At 44.3% G+C, this 21,560-nt stretch overlaps 1 protein-coding gene across 2 annotated transcripts; it reads left to right on the top strand.

Annotated features, from left to right (window-relative positions):
• Positions 1–1,991: 1,991 nt before the first annotated feature.
• Positions 1,992–21,363, top strand: LOC111969383 (ubiquitin carboxyl-terminal hydrolase MINDY-2). Of its 2 annotated transcripts, none has more exons than XM_023995481.2 (9): positions 1,992–2,982; positions 3,907–3,964; positions 10,555–10,619; positions 15,862–16,020; positions 16,717–16,819; positions 17,641–17,783; positions 18,646–18,819; positions 19,869–20,045; positions 20,736–21,363. In XM_023995481.2, exons 1-9 carry the CDS (start codon positions 2,083–2,085, stop codon positions 20,913–20,915), a joined length of 1,959 nt encoding a protein of 652 aa, XP_023851249.1. In that variant the 5' UTR covers positions 1,992–2,082; the 3' UTR covers positions 20,916–21,363. The 2 variants fall into 2 exon arrangements, with proteins under 2 accessions (XP_023851249.1, XP_023851250.1); XM_023995482.2 differs by having other exon boundaries at positions 20,739–21,000.
• Positions 21,364–21,560: the final 197 nt, after the last annotated feature.

Raw genomic sequence — 21,560 nt, 5'->3', positions numbered from 1 at the left:
ACTGTTTTGTAACAGGAGAACTTACGCAGCAGGTTAGGAGAATTAACGTAGCAGGTTATGATAATTAACGTAGCAGGTTAGAATAATTAGGAAAGGGTCAAGGTTAGCGAAAATGCTCTCTTTGTAACACCAACTATTGACTGCAAAAAATGTGTATCTCTTATTTCCCATTAGACATACTGTACATCAGACATACAGCGTTGATCTTTTTACTGTGTAGCTTCTGCCACCGTGTGGCTAAAAAAAGCTCCTACACTAACTGAACTGGAAACCTTAAAACAACTTGTCAGTCTGCTGCTGCTTCCAGATACAAGGTGATGAAGACCCACGCACCTCTTCCTTCCCTGTGCACACACACACACACACACACACACACACACACACACACACACACACATTTTGTGAAGATATTATTACTTCAGCCATTAGGATTCTATCCATATAAAAATGAAAATAAATTAACAAGGCACCGGGAAAACGTGTCGTTCCCACGAATGATGCAGCGCCCCCCCCCCCTTGGGCCAATTGAGATATTGTGTGTGACTAACAATTCAGTTAATTACTATAAACTCCTGCATTGGGCCAATCGGTGTAATTTTGTAAATGCCAGATCTCTATGGCAAGACGCACCATTAATCCACGTTTTGTCAAAAATCGGGCCAGTGCTGTCTGAGATATAGCGTTTGACGAACATACGAATTTACAGACGGAGACAGATCCACAGTCCCTTCCCCAATTTCATCGTGGGGAACAATAAAATACACAATAATGGAGTTATATACAGGGAGTACCAGTACCAGATTRATATGCAGAGGTATGAGGTACAGTAAACATGTAATCCCCCACGAATAATGCAGCACCCCCCTTGGGCCAATCAATGTAATATTGTAAATTACGGATCTATATGGCAAGAGGCATCATTCGCCAAAGTTTCATACAAATCGGGCCAGTGGTGTCTGAGATGTTGCGTGTGACTAACGTACGTACAGTTGATTACTATAGCGCCTCCCTTGGGCCAATCAGTGTAATTTTGTAAATGCTGGATCTCTACGGCTAGACGCATCATTCACCCAAGTTTCTCAAAATCGGGTAAGTGGTGTCTGAGATATCATGTGGGTTAGCTAGACTCACATCCCTGAGCATGTGTGCCACATGTCAGCGCTCTGAGTCAAACAGATCAAGAGATAAACATGTGCCGTTGTAGCACCACTGTGTAGTCGATATGAGTGTGTTTGCATATGTTGAGTCTTGACAGTGTCTGCAACAAATTGTGTTACAATATGAATATCCTTGACTGATTGATGTATATGCATTTATGTGCCAGACCATGCACAGGTGAATGTTTATTGGTCAATAGTGACCATGTTGTTTTAGGTACTAGTCTGGAAAATGTTGCATTAAGAGACCTTTGTCCATAAAAGCCACATATAAAGTTTCATGCAGATCGGCCATTCAGTGTCAGCAGAGTGGCATTTTAAGTGTTTTTCACAAAATTCGAAATGTGTTCCTTGTGAGGAGAGGGGTCTATGTACCGAATTTCATGACTAGGTCAAATGGGGTGAGGAGCGTGACCTTCAAAATGTGCATTTTCAATCTCTTGTTATAACCACCATCTGGCCAATCAGAGTAATTTTGTAAATGCCGGCTCTCTATGGCAAGACTCATTATTCACCCAAATTTCGTCCAAATCGGCCCAGTGTTTTCTGCGAATTCGCATGTGATTAAGGTATGAATGAACATATAAACGAAATGATGTAGACAGATCCACAGTCCCCTCCCCGATTTAATCGTGGGGGCCAATTAATATTAATGTAAAAATGACAGGAAACCATGCCGAGAAAGCATGTGTAATTTGTTGCAAACGGATTAAAAATGTACACAGCACACCCAAATTATGAAAAACAGCACTCAAATCTCCCGTTATTCTCTACTGCCTCTCTTTGGCCTGAAGAGGCATTTCTTCCAGAACTCTGTGGGCTCTTCTACAGTGACGTCACTGGCAGATATGTCATGGCGTCTGTGGGGCTGAAGCTGGAGCTGCAATTAAGCTAGCTAAAAGCTGTCGACAGTGTGTACATCGAAATGGAGAAAAATGCAAACCTGCATCGAGATGTTGGAGGAAGTACTCTATGTGCTACTATTGCAGGAGAAATGTGTGATATTAAAACAGTTGGCGGAATGAAGGGAGCCACCGATACGTGCAAGATTAGTGAGCATTCTCTCAGTACTTTGGTTAGTTGTACTACTAGCTCCAGTAGTGCCCCTAGCACTACTAGTAATGCTATCTCCAGTGTTGAGAAATTAGATATGGCAGATATGATCGAGTCTCTCCCGGTGCAAGAGAAGAACATTCAATCGAGTGGTTGGTCGGAGACATTGCCCTCTGGATCTGGAGATCATTTGAGTAACGGGATGGGATATGGCACGCAGCTCGCTACAGGAAATAGCGAGGGTGCCACCTCAAAGTTAGTAAACAACAAAACGGATGGCGAGCCCTCCTCGATGGGGTCAAGGATTACAGATGGTCAAGCTGAGGTGTTGGGTTGTGAGTCAGTTGAACTAGTGATGCTGGCAAAACCGACACACCTATGTCCGGACAAAACAAATACGGGAAACGTTAAATGTGGAGTTGCGATTGACAAAACCATATGCGAGGGTTTGCGGAGTGGGAGTGACCCGTGCATCGCGGCAGAATCTAGGAGCGTCGACTCACTTGAGTCTTTCTCGAACCTTAAGTCCTGTCCCAGTTTCGATCTCAACAGTGAAGGGGTGGAGGACAAGGGGTTGGCAATAACACTACAGAGCGAGTATGGGGCTGATGGAACTAAGATCCCGTGCACCAAGGACCGGGGCGCTGGCCAGTCCATATACCACATCAAGTGGATCAAGTGGAAGGAGGAAAACACACCTATCATTACACAGAACGAGAACGGCCCATGCCCATTGCTGGCAATTATGAATGTCCTATTGTTGGCATGGAAGGTAAATGACTGACATCATAACCAGACCTCTGAGACAAGTTTACATGTGGTGTGCATGATGCCATTTGTAACATTTCCACATCTATTATTTGTCAATTCTAAATTACTAATAGAGAAGTACATTTGAAACTGGTCATCATTACTACGCTATCTGATGTATTATCAGTATAAAATTGAATTGAATGATCAGTTGTAAAATAAACTATTGTCACCTGCCAGAATATAGAATACCATGAAAAGTTGAAGATTCATAAATAACATTCCTTCATTTGGGGAGAATTTAAGTTAAAGTTCAAATTATACCACTCATATGAACTCATCTTTAGTTTCTCTTAATACGTAATTATTGTAATTTTGGGATGGAGGTTGTTGACAGGTCACATTGACCAATTATACCATAGACCCAACCCAGTTGTTTATATTTTCCCCATGCTGCGGCCTTGGCAGCTCAGTCCCTCTTCTTATAAGTAGTCTCTGAGAGCTTCCAATTGAGTCATTTTTATATCTTCTGGTTTCATTTACATCATAAAGATAACGTTTAATTACTGTCAGTGACGGTTGGTTGGCAGGCAGTGGAGATTCTGATTCAGTATGTGGCTTCACAACTTAAACTGCAGCTCTGTGTCTCAGGTGTCTGAAATCTTCCCTAAAACCTCACTACCTACTGTGAGAATGTGTGACATAAAAGTGACTGTAAACAGAATTCTTTGCTTCAAACGCCTGTGTCTGTGCTGACAGTCGTGCAACCGCTGACAGTGCACTTCTGGTGACTTTAAACACAGCTTTCCACTTCCCAGGTGTGGGTGGATTTACTGTGAACCATAATCATGGGGGAGGGAGATGCCTGTCAGCCAGGTTCTATTGGCCTGGCTAACTTTAGTCATGTTGCTTGGTTTGTTAAATAATGTATGTGGTTCCATTACAGGTGAAGATGCCACCAATGATGGAGATCATAACTGCTGAACAGTTGATGGAATATCTTGGTGAGTATAAGTGAGAATCTGTTTACCRAACCAAAGACCCGAATGTCATTTAAATCAGTGACCTGTTCTTTAGTTGCCCTCCTGGAGGGTGAAGTGTACCGTTTATTCCCGGTCTCTAGTATTTCTCTAAGTTTACGGACGGTTGTGACCTGTATTTTAAACCTGATAAAAATACAAGCCACCTTGACAGTGCTCAAAGGCAATGGACAATACTGTATTTTTCTTTGGTTTTGTACCTGCCTAGAAGGGCCATGTCACAAAATGCTATTCTGGCTGTAAATTTAGTACACCAGTGCAGTGGAGTATTGAGCTGTAGTAGAAACTAGCCTGGGAAGTGCAATGTGACCTTAATGACAGAGTACTGGAGGGCTGTAATTATGTCCTACTGCCTGAGAAGGCATTACTGTATGAATAATCACAGGACCTGCCTCACTGCCTGCCTGGCCCCTCAGTCTTATTTTACTAATTTCCTCGCCTCCCTTCAGTAGACTGGATTTGCTGCCTCCTAGCTTTAAGATAAATTGCTATATAATATGGATTTCATATGATTTAAGCAATGGCACACAGTAATTGCATAGCTGCTGTGAAATCACCCATATGCCAATATTACCTGAGTTTTCCTTCTAAATAAAATAAATCTCCACTTAATTTTTAGCCAGTGAATACAATGGGTGCGTTCGTAAATTCACTCTAGAGTGTCAGTGTTCTCTGGGCCGTTTGTAAATTCAGAGCGTTGTCAGATTGCACACTTTGGCCGACGAGTAGGGTTGATCCAAGCGTTCTGAGTTCAGAACCGCAGCGAAGCACCCAAGCTAAATTACTAAAGTTGGCTAGCTTGCTAGCTTCTTCCACACACAAATAAGAGGGCACCTCCCTCTGAACATTTTACTCTCCCTAGCAGAGCTGGTTAGTGTTTTCATGTTATCAGGATTAGGGTTAGGGACTTCATCTGTGTCACTGTTAACAATTTAATAAAAAGTTTTAGCCAATGTTTATTTACAACTGTCCTAACAACCGAGTTTAGTGCGTTCGTAAATTCATCAATTATTCTTGACACTTTCAAACTAGAGTGCTTTGAAATCGGAGTAGATTGCCAGGTTGAATTTACGAACGCACCCAATAAATGAATTGGATTTACAGTATTTTGGAAGATTCTGTAATAAATTCAATACTCTACCTGGGTCATTATACGCATTCTGGTTGTCACCTAGCTGCTAGACCTGCCCTCAGAAGAGTGCATATGGACTTGTATACCCATTAGTGATATGCCTGGAGTCCCCACAGGTGGGGTGGGTGGGTTTAGGGTCATAAAATATTGTATGGAGGAAAGGCAGGTTGAATAAAGAGAAACAATGCATAAAAAAATCCATAAATGTATAATTCTTGTGCAATTCATATCTATAGACTACWTTGAGGTTTTGCTGTCATTATTTATATCTGGCGTTAGTGTGTAGCCTAACTGTAGCGCCCTAAATACACGCCAATTGCCAAATGCATTTGGGTACTTGGGCAGAAAAAGTTTTTAAAAATCGTTCCACTGAGGCAAAAAGRACAATGTCGGAGTTTAATTCAATAGTAGAAAAGCTGCGAAATGGAGAGTTGATGTTTGGGGAAAATGTAGAGAAGTGGTACAAGAGGATGATATCAGTTCTGGCTATGTCATGTGTGATGATTCCACAGTCTCAAGACGTGGAATTCAAAATGGCACATCAAAGGAACTGTACTGTTCAGATGGGTTAAATGAAATAGTAGCCTAACTGAAATCTGGACTGACTGTAGGTCTATAACCTCTCACATCGCCTAATATAATATTAACTCTAGCAGAATTAAGCATTTCTTGCAGTAAAATTATACACCAAATATACATTTTGAAAGTTGAACAGAAGTGGAGAAATATTATTTTTTTCTTTCAGCATCTTGAGAGAATGAATGCGCGGTTAGGGACCATCTATAAAGATAGCGGTGCTATCTTTATCAGCATCATAAAAGTGTAAAATAGGACAAATGTAAGCCATCACCTTATCTTTATTATTATTATTATTATTATCTTATTATTTAAACCACATAAAATATGCATCCAAGCCCAGACTGAGATCTTATCAAAAACATGTTGTGTCGTTTTAACAGCTTTTAATTTCCTTAACCAGTGAAACTGATGTCATTTGGACATTTTGCATGTCAAATCTTTCATGTTATTTTAAAAGTTATTCAATTTTCTCCTTGGTCCCTAAACGTATTTGCTGTGTCAGAGAAGCAGAGATGAAATAGGAAAGAAAACACACTTTAACAATTTCAACTATACTGAACAAAAATATAAACTCAACATGCAACAATTTCAATGATTTTACTGAGTTACAGTTCATATAAGGAAATCAGTCAATGGAAATAAATTCATTAGGCCCTAATCTATGGATTTCACATGACTGGGCAGGGGGCGCAGCCATGGGTGGGCCTGGGAGGGCAGGCCCACAGGGGAGCCAGGCCCAGCCAATCAGAATGAGTTTTTCCCCATAAAACAGCTTTATTACAGAAAGAAATACTCCTCAGTTTCATCAGCCGTCTGGGTGGCTGGTCTCAGACGATCCCGCAGGTGAAGAAGCYRGATGTGGAGGTCCTGGGCTGGCGCGTTTACACGTGGTCTGCGGTTGTGAGGCCGGTTGGACGTACTGCCAAATTCTCTAAAACAAGCGGCTTATGGTAGAGAAAATTAACATTACATTCTATGGCAACAGCTCTGGTGGATATCGCTGCAGTCAGCATGCCAATTGCACGTTGTGGCGTTGTGTGACAAAACTGTACATTTTAGAGTGGCCTTTTATTGTCCCCAGCACAAGTTTCACCTGCGTAATGATCATGCTGTTTATTCAGCTTCTTGATATGCCACACCTGTCTGGTGGATGGATTATCTCGGCAAGGGAGAAATTCTCACTAACAGGGATATAAACAAATTTTAGGGAAATAAGCTTTTTGTGCGTATGGAACATTTCTGGGATCTTTTATTTCAGCTCATGAAACATGGGACCAACACATTACATATTTTTGTTCAGTATAGATTGAAACATTAATACTATTGATTTCTAACATTATTCTGGTGAACAAAGGTTTATTTAGTCTTCTAGGATAAGAAGTAATAACAGAAGAGAAGCCTCCTGTATCTAATTATAGACAAGTTGAATAACATAGGCCTGCTTATAATTTCCAACATTTTGGTAGGCTATCTAAAAATGCCTGTCAAAAATGTTTTCCATCTCCGACTGTACAATGCATTTTCTATGTTTGTGGGTCGGGTGAGGGCTTCAGATTTTCATCAGCGGTTGCGGATGAGTTATTAGCAATTGCGGGCGGGTGCGGATGAACAAACAGCTCACCCGCGCATCGCTAATACCCATGTGAGGTCAGGTGGTAAGGTCCAGTATAGATTGACCAGGAGGACTGAAGAATCCCTGTGGACCAAGCCCTGCTAACGTCAGGGAAACAGGAGCTGTGTTCTTTCTCCATGTGTGGCACGCTGACCCCACTGCCTCCCTCCATAGCTGGGTGCTGTTATGATGTAGAACCAGKGGTGTCCTGTTACTAAAGGCATTCTCATCTAAGCTATAGAGAAAAAAAATCACTGTCACTATAGCCAAGCCCTCTTTTCATGGCAGTGGTCAGTTTGGCTTCAATTTTACAAGCTCTATAATTCTTTGACTGGTGCCATGACTAGTGTCCCGTTTTGAGTGTGTTCTAGCTAAATGCATCATATAATGACTGTTAGGCGTCAATAACATCTCTAACTATAAGAGAGATGGAGCCACCAGCTGTCATGTTCTGAGAGACGCCAGAAGTCCTGAAATGTATCCACATTAGTCATGCCATGGGAGTTGTTTACTTTCATATGATCATTTGGGGGTTCGGTATAGAGGTCAGTTTGTACCAAAAGACTCCTGACTGTTTGTGCTACATTGTCCTACATTCTGCATGTGATTAGCAGATTCAACTGGTTTTGATTTAATCTGTATTAGTCATTATGGGCCAAGACACAGACTGTCGTTAATTTATGGGTAAGGATATTTATCACCATGGTTTAATTACAGTTTACACTGTAGTGCTTCTTTGGGGGACAGATTAGTTAGTTAGCTACCAAGATAGAATATAACAGCAAAATGTGATTGGGAAACAGAGGAATGATTCTTCATTGTCAGGAAATATATTTTTGATGTCAGTCATGGGGAATGTTCATTAGATTTCTCAGTTTGCTGCTTCTCTTCAAGTATTTTTCATTAGGCCTAACTCAAATGTTGACTTGACTTCTCATTAGTGTGTTTTGTACCAGGGGTAATAATGATTGTAAGCAATAACGTTGTTACCTTTTGGTTAATGTTACTTTTTTTGGATGCATTGGCTAGGAAAATRTAATTTAGAATTAGTAATTGTCTGTTGTTGAACTCTGTTAATGGGATAGCCTTAAGTTTCCTCCCCACAGAATCTGCCTCTGTGAGTCCATAGCGCTTGCTGTCCGTGACTGATTAATGCATGCAATTCAATTCCAATTGGAGTTTGGTTCATTTTGTTGGAAGAAAAAGTATAATCTACAGTGTGTGCATTTCATTATCAGACTACGTTATGACCAGGCAAATCTAATTTGACCTTCTCCAAATACTTTTTTTTATAAGAGAGGAGGAAAGCAAGAAACTGTAAACTACCCTGCTGGTCAACTGACATGAAACCCTGAGAGAGGAGACCATTCAGACTGACCCAAAGCATTAGCACATTGAGCGACATAGTTGCCCATCTTTAGATATTTTAGAGGTAGCCTAGTGTGTGGGTCTGATGGAACACAGAACTCACTCCAACCCCATAGCTCTATGTTCAATACCAGTAAGAAGCCACAGAGAGGCCTTTACCCCCTCTCCCACCCACTCAGGGCCCTCTCCCTCACTGTGCCGCTGATGGAATCCCCTGATTGCTCCCTCTGTCTGCCTCTCTGCACCTTGCTCATCTGCTCCTACAGATACCCATGGTTGATTCCAAGTTCTCAGTGTAAAAACATTCCCTGTCTCTTTCGAGTACCCTGACTCACAGTGAGCACTTCAACCATTCTGCAAATCACAGGTGACAAGCAGTAATGAAGCACAGCGTTTTCATTTCATGCAACTCCTGTTTTTCCGACTGTGTCGTGTTAGATTTCCTCGGAGGAATGCTCATGGTTGTAGCCATCCCTCTTCTGTACATTGCCGACCTTTAACTGCGTTATGCASGCTGTGTGTGCGCGTATCATCCCAGATATGCCTCTGAGTCATCTCTGCTCTTCTTTCACAAGTGCCCATAAATTGCGGCTCTGTGTTTGTGGAGACGGCTTTGTCTTTACTCCAGCTAGTGGCTGAGAGCTCATAATGAATGGTTTGGTCCCTGGTCAAACCGTTCATCTTGTGTAATGTCCAGGAACAGGCAGATAGGCCTGTCTCCTAGCCTCACCATTGCACTTCATTACGCACAGTTATTGTTTTATGCCCAGACAAAAAAATAATGGCTTGTGAAAAAGAGCTGCTCACAAAGAGCCCCATTTAACGTGGGCTGATTCAGACGCTGTATTAATAACTACTGTGAGGCCCATAAGGGCAGAAGTGGAGGAGATGTATGTTGTATTAGAGGCTGCTGGTCGATGTTGGGATTTAGTACTCTGTGGAGCATGCCAGTGAATCATCAACAGCAGCAGTTGAGGCCCAGGCAGGGAGAGCACAGTCTAGAGTCAGCTGGCGGGGAACGGGGCAGGCGGAGGGAGGTAGGGGGGGTATGGCCGGGGGTTCCCTGGGCATAGAAATGTCAGAGTCAGTTGACTGGCCTCAGCTGGGTGCATTCATGGCCAGGGCTGAGGAAGCCTGTGTCTGAGGAGAGGAAATGGAGATTGAATCAGAGTAGCTCCCTGGCTCTCAAATACACTGACTACTGGCTCACTTTGTTAAAGTAAGAAAGCAATCGTTGGGTTATGAGGAAAAAGAAGGCCTATTTATTTATTTTTTTCACATATAAAAGTCTCACAGAATCATTCTTGTAACATCAAATATCTTGCGAGTGGGTATGTTTTCGACAGCTGGACACTGCCGCTGTGTGTTGCTCAGAGAGGGGAGGGTGGAGTTGGGTGCGATGTTAATGGGTGGATGACAGGTGCACTGTGATTAGCACCACAGGGCTCTTCACAAGGCTCTCCCTGCCTGCCCCAGTGGCTGCTCTTCCTAGGTCCTACACAAAGCCCTTAACACGTCTCTAGCGGCTCCCCACTGGCCAGGGCTCGACTGACCCTGCATGCCTGGCCGAGCCCTTCCTGGAAAAACAGCTGGACAGCGCTTAACACTCAACGTCCCGCTTCTCACTGAAGATTAGACACTTCTTATGGAATCAGAACGTAGTCGATAATATCACCTCTTCACATGGGATTGACGTAAGCATGCGGTCCGTAAGCCTTGTGATGTCACTGGTGAGCGGGCAGGGCTCTACCCTGATGATATTTTCTCTCTCAGCTCCCCTGTGTCTATGGTTGCTTTAATTAGCCTGTATCCCCAGGTCCTCTGATGTTGCTTCCTCTCTCCCTCGCTCTCGCTCCCCTGCAGGAGACTACATCCTCGATGCCAAGCCGAAAGAGATCTCTGAAGCCCAGCGGCTAAACTATGAGCAGGTAAGGACTGTTGTTGCTTAAACACAATCAATAAGGGCAGTTATTCACTGATCATACGCATGTCTGCCGATCCATCTCTCTTTGTGTCTGTCTGTGGCTCATGTTGGAGAATCAGACAGGCATGCAGGATGAGTGAGAATGCTGAGAGGGAGAGGCAGGCAGGCTCTAGGCTGTTGRGTACCTCCCTYTTCCGCTTAGATCTCTGATGGCAGAGCAGCAGCCAAAAAGCAAAGCCGCAGCATCACACTATTAACTCGCACCGCGCCAGGGGGGCTCACTTGTTCTCACTTCCCAGCCTAAAATATCCCTGCCTGCCGTTTAGTGACTGCAGTTCTTCTATCCAAAAATATATCATATTCTAATGGGCAACGATGTAATGCTAAGATGAGTATTTATACAGTCATGTGCATCTGCGTCAGTGCATTTGCACAACATTTGCATTGGGAATGAATCTCCAGAAAAATACCAATGAATGTATATTTATGTAAGATGAAAATAAGCGGCGTGATGATTATGGTTATATGGAAAACTGCCCCAGAGCTGCTTTTAGCCCCTATATAGGTTACATAAGCCGCKTCTTGCCAGGCCTATGGCACAGCACGGGTCATGAGGGGCAGATCATGTCTCTTCACATCGCTGTGGGAGGGTGCTCAGGCATGCATGGCTGAGTTCAGATCGAGGCCAGTGCTGGGGCTCTGAGTGGTTCACATGGCCTGGCAGGGATGGCTTTCCCATCCACGCTCCCATCCACGCTCCCATCCACGCTCTCATCCCTGCTGCCTGCCTGGAATGTGGGAAGGGCACGGCCTCTCTCCTCTTCCTCTCCACTCTGCTGTGGCAAAGAACCAGCACATTTGTGGATGTTATTCCCTTCACGGACGTCATCGCTCGGGAAGGAGAGAAGTAATGTGTGCGTGTGTACATACCAGAGTCTGGATTACTGTCCGAGGAGAATGTTCTGACTGCTGTACAGTCGTAGCTCTCCAAGCTCCTGGTACGTTGTGTGAATTTAAGCTGAAAAAACTAGCAACGCTCAAATGAAATGGTGTTGGACTCATTGTAATTATGGTGGTCTAATCTTGGGCTATGGTCCAGAACACCAGGCTCTGTAGCGTGTGTGTGTACTGTGTGTGTCCGTGTGTGGATAGGCCATTTGGTGGAGTTTAGGGCAGGCTCTGTGCTGTTAGCTGGGGCAGAAACAGTTGTTGGTTCCTGTTAGATTTGGCTGTGTAAGCCCTGCCTCAACACGGCAGGAGAGCACTCGACCAGGAACGGAAGGAGCCTCACACCATGAATAGAGATAGGGTAGAGAGAGAGTTAGGGAGGCTGTCTTTCACTAGGGAGTCTTTAGCATGCCAATGTGCATGCCAAACCAAAATATAATACATTTGTAAAAGATTCAAAAATAAATATATATATSTATATATAATCTTGTTCTTGCCTTTGTTTGATATTGTCTGCTGCATATTTGAATAGTCAAGCTCCTTTTATGATTTTGAAGAGCGTTGAACGAGTTCATAACAGAGTTCTATTTATAAACTCTGGCTTCAAACCATCATCTGTCGGAGGAGGATATGAGGATTAAAATAGCAATTGCTTGGCTGTTGTTAAACAGTAACTCAGCGACTGGAGAGCTTAGTGAAGGTTTATTCTATAAAGACTGGTCATGGTAATGTTCCCATGATAAAGGACACTCCTGAGAGTTTGCACGCTGTAGCACTATTCACTTGACAGCGTTTTTGTGGTTATATGATATAGAATATTCTATTTTATTGAGATAGAGATGCTCCTAAAAAATAATGTAGCAGGATGGGAGTGTGTTGCTGTATATATACATGATTGTGGATTTTAAGAGTGCACAGTTGTAGACTAAAATGCAGACTTAAAAACTGACGTAGKCTACCTAATAAAGTTTTGTGCCAGATCTCCATAAAACTCGGGGAGCTGTCCAGTGTGCCTTTGACATGAAAACTGAAGCAAAGCTCTTGCCTGTGTCTTTCAATCAGTCTATCAGTCAGCCTCGTGGTCCTATCACCCTGATTTGCCAGCGGATGGAGGTCTGGAGTCACTCCCCAGTCCCCAGTGGAAGCAGAGTGTGTGTGTGAGACCAGCTGGTTTGAGCTGGTGGATGAGCGTGGTCGTGTGTGTGTGGCTCTGCCACAGGGTTGTGGGAATTAAATATTGATCTGGCTCCCAGCCTGYTAGTGGAACATGTGACAGGAAGGCCGGCCTGTTTATCCAATCAGTCTCCCTCTTCCGTAAAAGCTGGAGTGGAACCATTGAATACTGGCCTTCATTGTCCAGTGACCACGGAATAGTCTATTGTACATCATCACATGCAAATACCACAGGCTCTGTGTGGATCCCATATTCAGCACAGAATTTATGATTAGTGTGGTTAGGGTGGCATTACTTAATGTAGTCTGGTCATCATCTGTAGTCTGTGAGTGGCTAGAGCCGAGTGGAGCAGGGCTTGGCCACACAGCAGGAGGGTGTGGGTGTGCAGAGCAGGCAGCATGTTGGGCAGAGCGGGAGCAGTGGGCGAGCACGTTCCTGATCTCTTACTGTGCTGCCAGCTTCGCCACCCACCAGACAGACGCAGTGCCCACACAGTTGTGTGTGCACTTGTCAGTGTGTGTGTTTTTGCTTGTAGGCACATTTTGTATACACAGCGCTGACTCACGTTTGACTTGTGCTTTAKCACCTGTCCTCAAGAATACAAGTAGGAAAACAAGGAGGATAAAGCAGAGAGAATCCTTGCTGTGTGTCTCAATGATAGACTACATGACCCCAAAAAATGTTGAGACCATTATTCCTCCTCCACCAAACTTTACAGTTGGCACTATGCATTGGGGCAGGCAGAGTTCTCATGGCATCCGCCAAACCCAGATTTGACTGTCGGACTGGTGAAGATGGTGAAGCATTATTCATCACTCCAGAGAATGCGTTTCCACTGCTCCAGAATCCAATTGCAGCGAGCTTTACACCACTACAGCCGACGCTTGGCATTGCGCATGGTGATCTTAGTCTTGTGTGCGGCTGCTCGGCCATGGAAACCCATTTCATGAAGCTCCCTGCGAACAGTTCTTGTGCTGATGTTGCTTCCAGAGGCAGTTTGGAACTCGGTAGTGAGTGTTGCAACAGAGGACAGACAATTCTGTGAGCTTGTTTGGCCTACCACTTCGCGGCTGAGTCGTTGTTGCTCCTAAACGTTTCCAGGGCAGAAATTTGACGAACTGACTTGTTGGAAAGGTGGCATCCTATGACGTTGAAAGTCACTGAGCTTTTCAGTAAGGCCTTTCTACTGCCAATGTTTGTCTATGGAGATTGCATGGCTGTGCTCGATTTTATACACCTGTCAGCAATAGGTGTGGCTGAAATAGCCTAATCCACTCATTTGAAGCGGTGTCTACATAATGTTGTGTATATATAGTGTAAACAGCAAAGCACTGTGAAAGTGGATGAAGCCCCCCCTGCTTAGTGAAGCGCTAATCAGTAGCTCTCAGGGGGTTCATCTGATGTCATGTGACTGAAGCTCTCTTCCCTTGGAGTGGAGCAGCTGCATGGTCTGTTACATGAACCATACTAATCCTCCCCACAACTGTCCACAGGAGTCCTAATCCACACACACACACACACACACACACACAGATCGTCCAGCGAAAGGCTTTTCAACGACTCACACCGCTAAGTGCGAAAGCTGGAGAATCTCCCTGCTTTTGGGGATTTATTTTCCCTCTTATTGACAGGTTATCCTCTTAGAAAATTAAGAAAACACACAAAGCCACCCATTCTCACCTCTCTGTGCGTGTGTGGGGTGGGGGGACAGCTGCAGAAGGCTCCCTGTGACAGACGGTCATCAAAATTGTTAAAAGGTTTTAAAAGCAATTCTAATAAATGCAACAGTTGCACAATAGATGAAGGATTGAGGATTGACTGAATTATAGCACATTAAACATTTTACTGGCATGGAAAAATAATGAATGGAGTTCAGGGATTTTGTTGGGAATTCAGGTGTTTGTTTTTCGGGGGAGTGCACTCATATATACATTTTATAATGGTATCAGGTATTTCTTTTATATTTTGTGTTAAAATAAAGAAAATGTGTATGTGCAACATTTTGCAGAAATACAATGGGTGTATTTGCATAAATGAAAACATTAACATAAAGGGGTGGAACTGGGCTGCAACAACAAACACTTCCTCTGTCTAGGACTCTAGGTCTACCTGCACTGTCTAGGAATCTAGGTCCAACTGCAATCACCTGCTCTGTCTAGGTCTACCTGCACTCACCTGTGCTGTCTAGACTGCCTTATTAATGACTGTTGTTGTCACGTTCTGTTGCATAATTCAACAATTGTGCCAATAGCAGGATACCCTCAACACGTTTGGCTCTAGATTACTCCTATCTATACATACTTTGAATTGTTTGCGAGTTCAGACATAATATCACTGTAATCCGACTGTTCATTTTCGGAAGTTGCTTTCATTTCAATAATTTAATTTGTCAACATTTCAACTGTAGCAATTTATKACTTTTTTCAATTCCACAAAAAATGTGCACCAATCTTTCTTCTCTTTCTTGTGTTGAAATGATGTGTTACATCTCCGAAGAAGCTTTAGTGTTCTTATAGATGCAACTGAAAGACTATGTATTCCATTCAGCTTATTTCAGACGTTACTGGGATGTGTTTGACAGGTCATTACAAACATTTCCGCGGACATAACATTAACGGGAAAAAACGACAGGCACAAGGAAATGTATGATGAAGTCACAGAAGTAAAGTGAAAGCAATAAATCCAGCGAGATTCAAGTTACAAGTGCATTTCGCGTCCCTCAAACACAGGAAATAGATGGCTGAAAAAGACAGATCCTCAGGTGGGCGGGGCATGCGCGTTGCTACAGACGGGTCTTGTTAGTCTTTTGTGTGTCTGAGTGGCGAACGACAGGAGGGCGTGATGAGTACGGTAGACAGGAAGTTCCTTGGTCGGAACACTTTCTGATTTGTACAGTTTGTATACTTAACTGATAGTTCAAACTAGTAGGTTTCTGTGGGTGAGTCTGCTGTTTTTCTAGCTGTAACTGCTGTAGTATGTGACAGTAGTTGGTTCACTGTCCTCAACATTTCTTCCAATGTCAAATCTTATTTCAATGCCGTAGTCAAAAATAATTCTACAAAGACTAACATCCCTGGCTAAAAACCTTGAAAAGGAACATGACTTTCTATTTGTTGTCCCCCAGAATATGAGTGATGCCATGGCGGTGCTGCACAAGCTGCAGACAGGGCTGGATGTCAACGTGAAGTTCACAGGGGTGCGGGTCTTTGAGTACACCCCAGAGTGCATTGTCTTTGACCTGCTGGACATCCCTCTCTACCACGGCTGGCTGGTGGACCTGCAGGTGAGAACCCTTCCCTCTCTGAGCCCCCTTTAAAAGTAGACTGAGCGAGTTGACATAAATGCAATATCCGCAATAACAGAACGTTGAAGCCTGAGGCTGAACTTCTCTGCTGTTTTGGGCCTGTAGCTACGACGTTGTAGCAGCGTGAAGCAAACCCGTGCACATGCCCAGATACTCTGTGTGACTGTGAGAGCAAAGTATTGCATCGCGCTCAATGCAGTAACTACGGTGCTGCTCACGGCAACGTCATAAGTCTACCTTTAAACCCATGTAACTATTACTATGATATACAGGCAAATATATTGTTAAAAGTCACCTTGTCCTAGAGAGATTTACATGGTTATCAAAGCATCACGCCAGTGTAAGCCTACACGAAACAAGTGAAGTGTTTCTAAAATGGGAAAAATTAATGGTGGAACAATGATTGGAACCATTTCCCTGTTTGACCACTAGGTTTTATGGGTATTATGACTCATACTGTGGTACTCCTATAGGCGTTTGTCAAATAGACAATAAACCAACTCCACACATTATTTTTGAAAAAAATTACTTCAGATTGACTGGTTAGCGTACAGCTCCTCTTGAATATTTTTCTTTTGAGAACATGACAATACGCTCTTGTCGCTTGTTCTTCACTGCAAAGGAAAACACAACAATGGTTGATGAATGCCCTCTCCTCTTTTATGTTCCCTCCAGATGGGCGACACAGTGAAGGCAGTGGGTAACTGCAGCTACAACCAGCTGGTGGAGAAGATAATCTCCTGCAAACAGTCGGCCAGCAGTGAGCTGGCTGGGGAAGGTGGGTGGACCGACCGACTGGGGGGATGTGTTGCTTGCTTTCTTTCTCGCTGCCTCTCCACTACACATCCCAGGCTGCTTGATAAGGCCGACATTTCCTCCTATTGCACTGAGCAGATAAACGGAGGCCTGGCCTAAACATTCCTGTGGACGACTGACTTTAGTTGAGCTCTATTCCTTTCCCTCTCTCACGCTGCTCGTATTGCTCACCCAGGGCAGTTCTCCTGTCATAGGCACGTTTTCTTCTGGGCTGAATGTTTTATGCTTTTAGCATCAAGTTTAAGTTTTATTAGTCGTATATATGGGATACGCATGGTATACATCGTCCAACGAAATGCTTACTTGCAGGTTCCTTGACAATGCAACAACAATAAGAAAGAATAAAAGATAACAATACGAACATAAAGTAAATGGCTCAGTAGAATAGAGTAAACATTTTAACATCACACAAATAAATAAATAATGACAGAGTGAGTCAGTTAGCGGGGTGAAGAGCTACGTCGTCTGTTTCTCCCAACCTCTCCAGTGCTTCTCCACTGTCTTTCTAGTTTCTCCTTGTCTTAGATCATCACCCTGTCTCTCCCTAACTATCACTCAATACAACTCTATCTCTTGCGCTCTCTCGCTCTCTGTGTCTCATTCTATAGGTCAGTGTGTCTATATCCTTGTCTGTCTGTACATCACTTTATATCTCTATCAGTCCATAAGTCTTTGTCTCTGTCAGCCTATCGGTCATTGTCGGTCTTGTGTGTCTGTCTCTCACTGACTCGCCTTCTCTCTCCTCTTCCCTCTCTCTTTCTCCCTCTCTCTCTCTGCCTGCAGGCTTTGTAGCCGAGCAGTTTCTGCACAGCACGGCCACCCAGCTGACGTACCACGGCCTGTGTGAGCTCACGTCCACCGTGCAGGAAGGAGAGCTCTGTGTGTTCTTCAGGAACAACCACTTCAGCACCATGATCAAGTTCAAGGTGACTGACTACTCAAGTCATTGACGAGACAATATCCACTGTTTCATGGTTATGACAAATGGGGCCTTGCAGTACTGTTTACTGTGAATGGGTCTTCCTTACTTTCCTCTGCTACAGCGTCCCCAAACCAGCGTCCATTATGAACAAAAACAAGTCAAGTCTGCCTTGTCCTCTTAGTAGTGGGAAAGGGTGTTATATAAATTAATTGCATAACGTTACCGAATTCATATCACTCAGTCCCAGATAAACCTTTATTTGAAACGTATTGCTAACTTCCGGATCAGATCACCCCTTTGTATGTATGGTGGGATGTTGACACACGGGGACTTTCTTTCATCCAAGACTTTTCAACCATCTGTTAACAGCTGAGCACTGTTAGTGCATTCCCCTTCTCCCTGTCCTCCCTCTGCCAATAGCTCTCCCCACACCCCAGTCCCAGGTGATGTAATGTTCAGTACACAGGGTTCTGAGGCTGGTGCGAGGGCATAAATACAAATGCCCCTTGGAGCATAGTAGACACGTGATGGGGACCTATTCAGCACCTAGAGAGTCTGAATGCTATCTACAATGGTTTCACCTGCTTTGTGCTCCCTCCCCTTATCACTGCAGCTGGGACAGGCTCTTCCTGTTATCTATAGCGGGGGAAGTGGAGCAGGCCTGTCTGTGAGAGGGAGAGAGTGTGTGTGTAGCACGCATGACCCCAAGATAAATGCTTACCAGTACCAGAGCCCCCCTCATTTAAACAAACACACACAGACCCGTTATCCACTACAGGAATAAGAGGGTGTGAAAGTGTGTAGATGTGTTTTCTGGCAGTGATAAGAGGTGTGTGAGTGTATAATGTGTGTCTCTGTGTGATCAGGGCCAGCTGTACCTCCTGGTGACAGACCAGGGCTTCCTGACGGAGGAGAAGGTGGTGTGGGAGAGCCTGCACAATGTGGACGGGGATGGCAACTTCTGTGACTCTGAGTTCCGCCTGCGACCCCCGTCAGACCCAGAGACGGTGTACCGCGGACAGCAGGACCAGATAGACCAGGTCAGACCACTAGACCACTACGCCAATTGGGCCCTCTGATCCAGTTCCACTTCATTAATGGGAGCAACGATAAACAATGCTGAACACCCATCTAGCTGACTCATGGCAGCCATTTCGCACTGTTGGGTGCACCACATATCTCTTGCAGAGGATGTATACCATGGAGAACAAGGTGCACAGTCACAGTGCAGTATTACAAACATACTAGGTCAGGGGGAGTCACAATCAGAGTTTACCTGAAGATAAACAGAGTGGATTGTATAAAGGGTACAGCCAGTATTAGACATCCCCTCTATCTGGGCTCTGTTTTCCCAGTGGCTTCCTTGCTTGCTCCATCTGCACTCAGCTCTGCTCTAGAGAAGTAGCGGGGAAGAGTTCCTTAATAATAGATGTTCAAAGCTCCTCTGCTCTCCCGTTAACCCCCCCACTCAGGGTTTTAATGTCTGAATGCCTGATCAGGAGATGACCGTGACATGTGGCGCCTCCCTCTGTACTGCTCTGCATCGATTGGCTGTTTAATAATGCATGATGTGGTTTGTGTCCGTTTGTGACGACTGCTGATTGGCTGGCCCGTTAGGCCTGGTGGCAGGGCTGCCCAGCAGCTTGTCCATCTGCCAGGGTCCATATTCACCACCCTCACCCAGTACAAAGAGAGAGGGAGGGATCATCTCTACTCACGCTCTCATCCACCCAGACACTGATGCTTGAGAGGTCATATTATAGCTGACAATTAAGACAGTCTGATGCTGCACTCAGGAAAATATTTGGTTTCACTCTACATGAGGGTTATGAATGAATAAAGAGGTGTGTAGCCCTGACTTTAAAATGGCTGGTGTTTTGTAGCTTACAACTAGGCTTACTTTTATTTTTATTTTTTTAATACTTCAGCTCTTGGCAGTGGCACATCACTCTGGTAACAGTGTAAACACCATGACGTGAAACGCATTGACCTTGTCCCATTCTCTTTCTCTCTTCTTTCTTTCTTTCCTTTCTTTCTTTTTCATTCTGTCTATCTCTCTCTCTTTACCCCCTCTCCTCTCTGWATGCAGGACTACCTGATGGCGTTGTCGCTGCAGCAGGAGCAGCAGTGTCAGGACCTGCAGTGGGAGCAGCTCCCCGAGGGCATCAGTGACCTGGAGCTGGCCAAGAAGCTGCAGGAGGAGGAGGACCGACAAGCCTCCCAGTACTACCAGGAGCAGGAGCAGGCTGCCGCAGCACAAGCACAGGTCAGGGAAGGAGCCTGGGAGGGAGGGAGGGAGGGAGGGAAATGAAAGGGGGATACCTAGTCAATTGTACAACTGAATGCCTTCAACTTAAATGTGTCTTCCACATTTAACCCAACCCCTCTGAGCAGCAGGGGAGCTTGTGAGAAGGGGGGAGGGAAGATGCGAGGAGTGGAATTGAATGAGGAATATGATGAGAAAGGTGCGTAGGAAAAATGAGGAATGAGGATGAGAAAAAGGTTAAGGGTTGTCAGTTTATATAGATATAGCAGAGTCAGGGGCTTAGTGAGATAGAAATTAAATATATAGCTGACATTAATCTGTTGTACACAATACATGTTCTGTCTGAATGTATCTGTATGTTCAATGTAATTGTGATGTAATTAAGCTATAATGCACGGCTTAGGTCTGTTCTTTTGGATACAGCCCTTAGCCGTGGCATATTGGCCATGTACCACAAACCCCCGAGGTGCCTTATTGCTATTATAAACTGGTTACCAACGTAATTAGAGCAGTAAAAATAAATGTTTTGTTATACCGGTGGTATACGGTCTGATATAGCACGTCTGTCAGCCAATCAGCATTTAGGGCTCGAACCACCCAGTTTATAATGTTGCTTATTCACCCGCTTGAATGAGCCACAGGTAGGTATTATGGTTGACTCTCCTGTTCCATCCTGTCTGTGTTGTGCAGCAGCCAGCAGAGGGCAGTGACGAAGCAGACAGAGCAGCAGCAGAAGCATCATCATCAGCAGCAGCAGCAGCATCATCAACAGCAGCTGGAGCCACGCCCAGCCCAGGGAAGCAGCCCTCTGCCGGGGAGCGCAAACCCAAAAAAGAGCCCAAGGATAAAGACAAATGTGTTCTATTGTAACAGAGGATGGTTGTGTGTTTGTGTGAGAGAGAAACAGGGGGGCAGAATTTTTTTTCACATTGACCTGACACCCTACGCACAGCCCCATTTTGAAGAGCGATGAGACGGTGAGGAGTTGCCGTTCCTAAGCCACTGGTGCCTGCCATCCTCTACCCTCAGTGGGCCCGGACAACTGAGGAAGGGACGCTATGACAACTACCACTAATCTTTCGTACAGTTGGCCAAACTTTGTTACAAGTCGCACAGTGCACTATATTTGTGATCTGGGGTTCAGGTTAATGGGGGTGATTTTTATAGCAAAATTTGAAAAATCCCCAAACAGGACGCTGGGAGGGAAAGAATTCAGAATCTGAAATATCTCCTATCATGACACCAACGTTTTTCAAGGAAATCGTTTTCATTCATTTTCATTATTGCAGTTGATAAGCTTTTTTTTCTTTTTTCTTTTACAGCACATGTGTAGATATGCCTGCTTTGATTCAGTTCTGTTTTTGAGCGTTAGACTTTTTACTGAAAACACAACCTTTGTTTGCTGGCTATTGGTTGGTGGGGGTCATTTAGCTCCTTCCAATTGGAGATAATCAAGATTTTGTTCAGAGTCTTATTGGGATAGAGATGAGGTGATAGTGACATCAGTGAGTGTAA

This window comes from Salvelinus sp. IW2-2015, linkage group LG10 (genome assembly GCF_002910315.2).
Source record: "Salvelinus sp. IW2-2015 linkage group LG10, ASM291031v2, whole genome shotgun sequence".
NCBI classification, from domain to species: domain Eukaryota; kingdom Metazoa; phylum Chordata; class Actinopteri; order Salmoniformes; family Salmonidae; genus Salvelinus; species Salvelinus sp. IW2-2015.
This window is presented reverse-complemented; position numbering and strand designations above follow the sequence as displayed.

Bases quoted from the DNA above. Each gene is read 5' to 3' on its own strand.
- LOC111969383 (XM_023995481.2), top strand. From the start codon at position 2,083: ATGGAGAAAAATGCAAACCTGCATCGAGATGTTGGAGGAAGTACTCTA. The intron at 16,820-17,640 runs GTGGGTGGACCG...CTCTGCCTGCAG, and splicing joins CAGTGAGCTGGCTGGGGAAG to GCTTTGTAGCCGAGCAGTTT. The intron at 17,784-18,645 runs GTGACTGACTAC...CTGTGTGATCAG, and splicing joins GCACCATGATCAAGTTCAAG to GGCCAGCTGTACCTCCTGGT.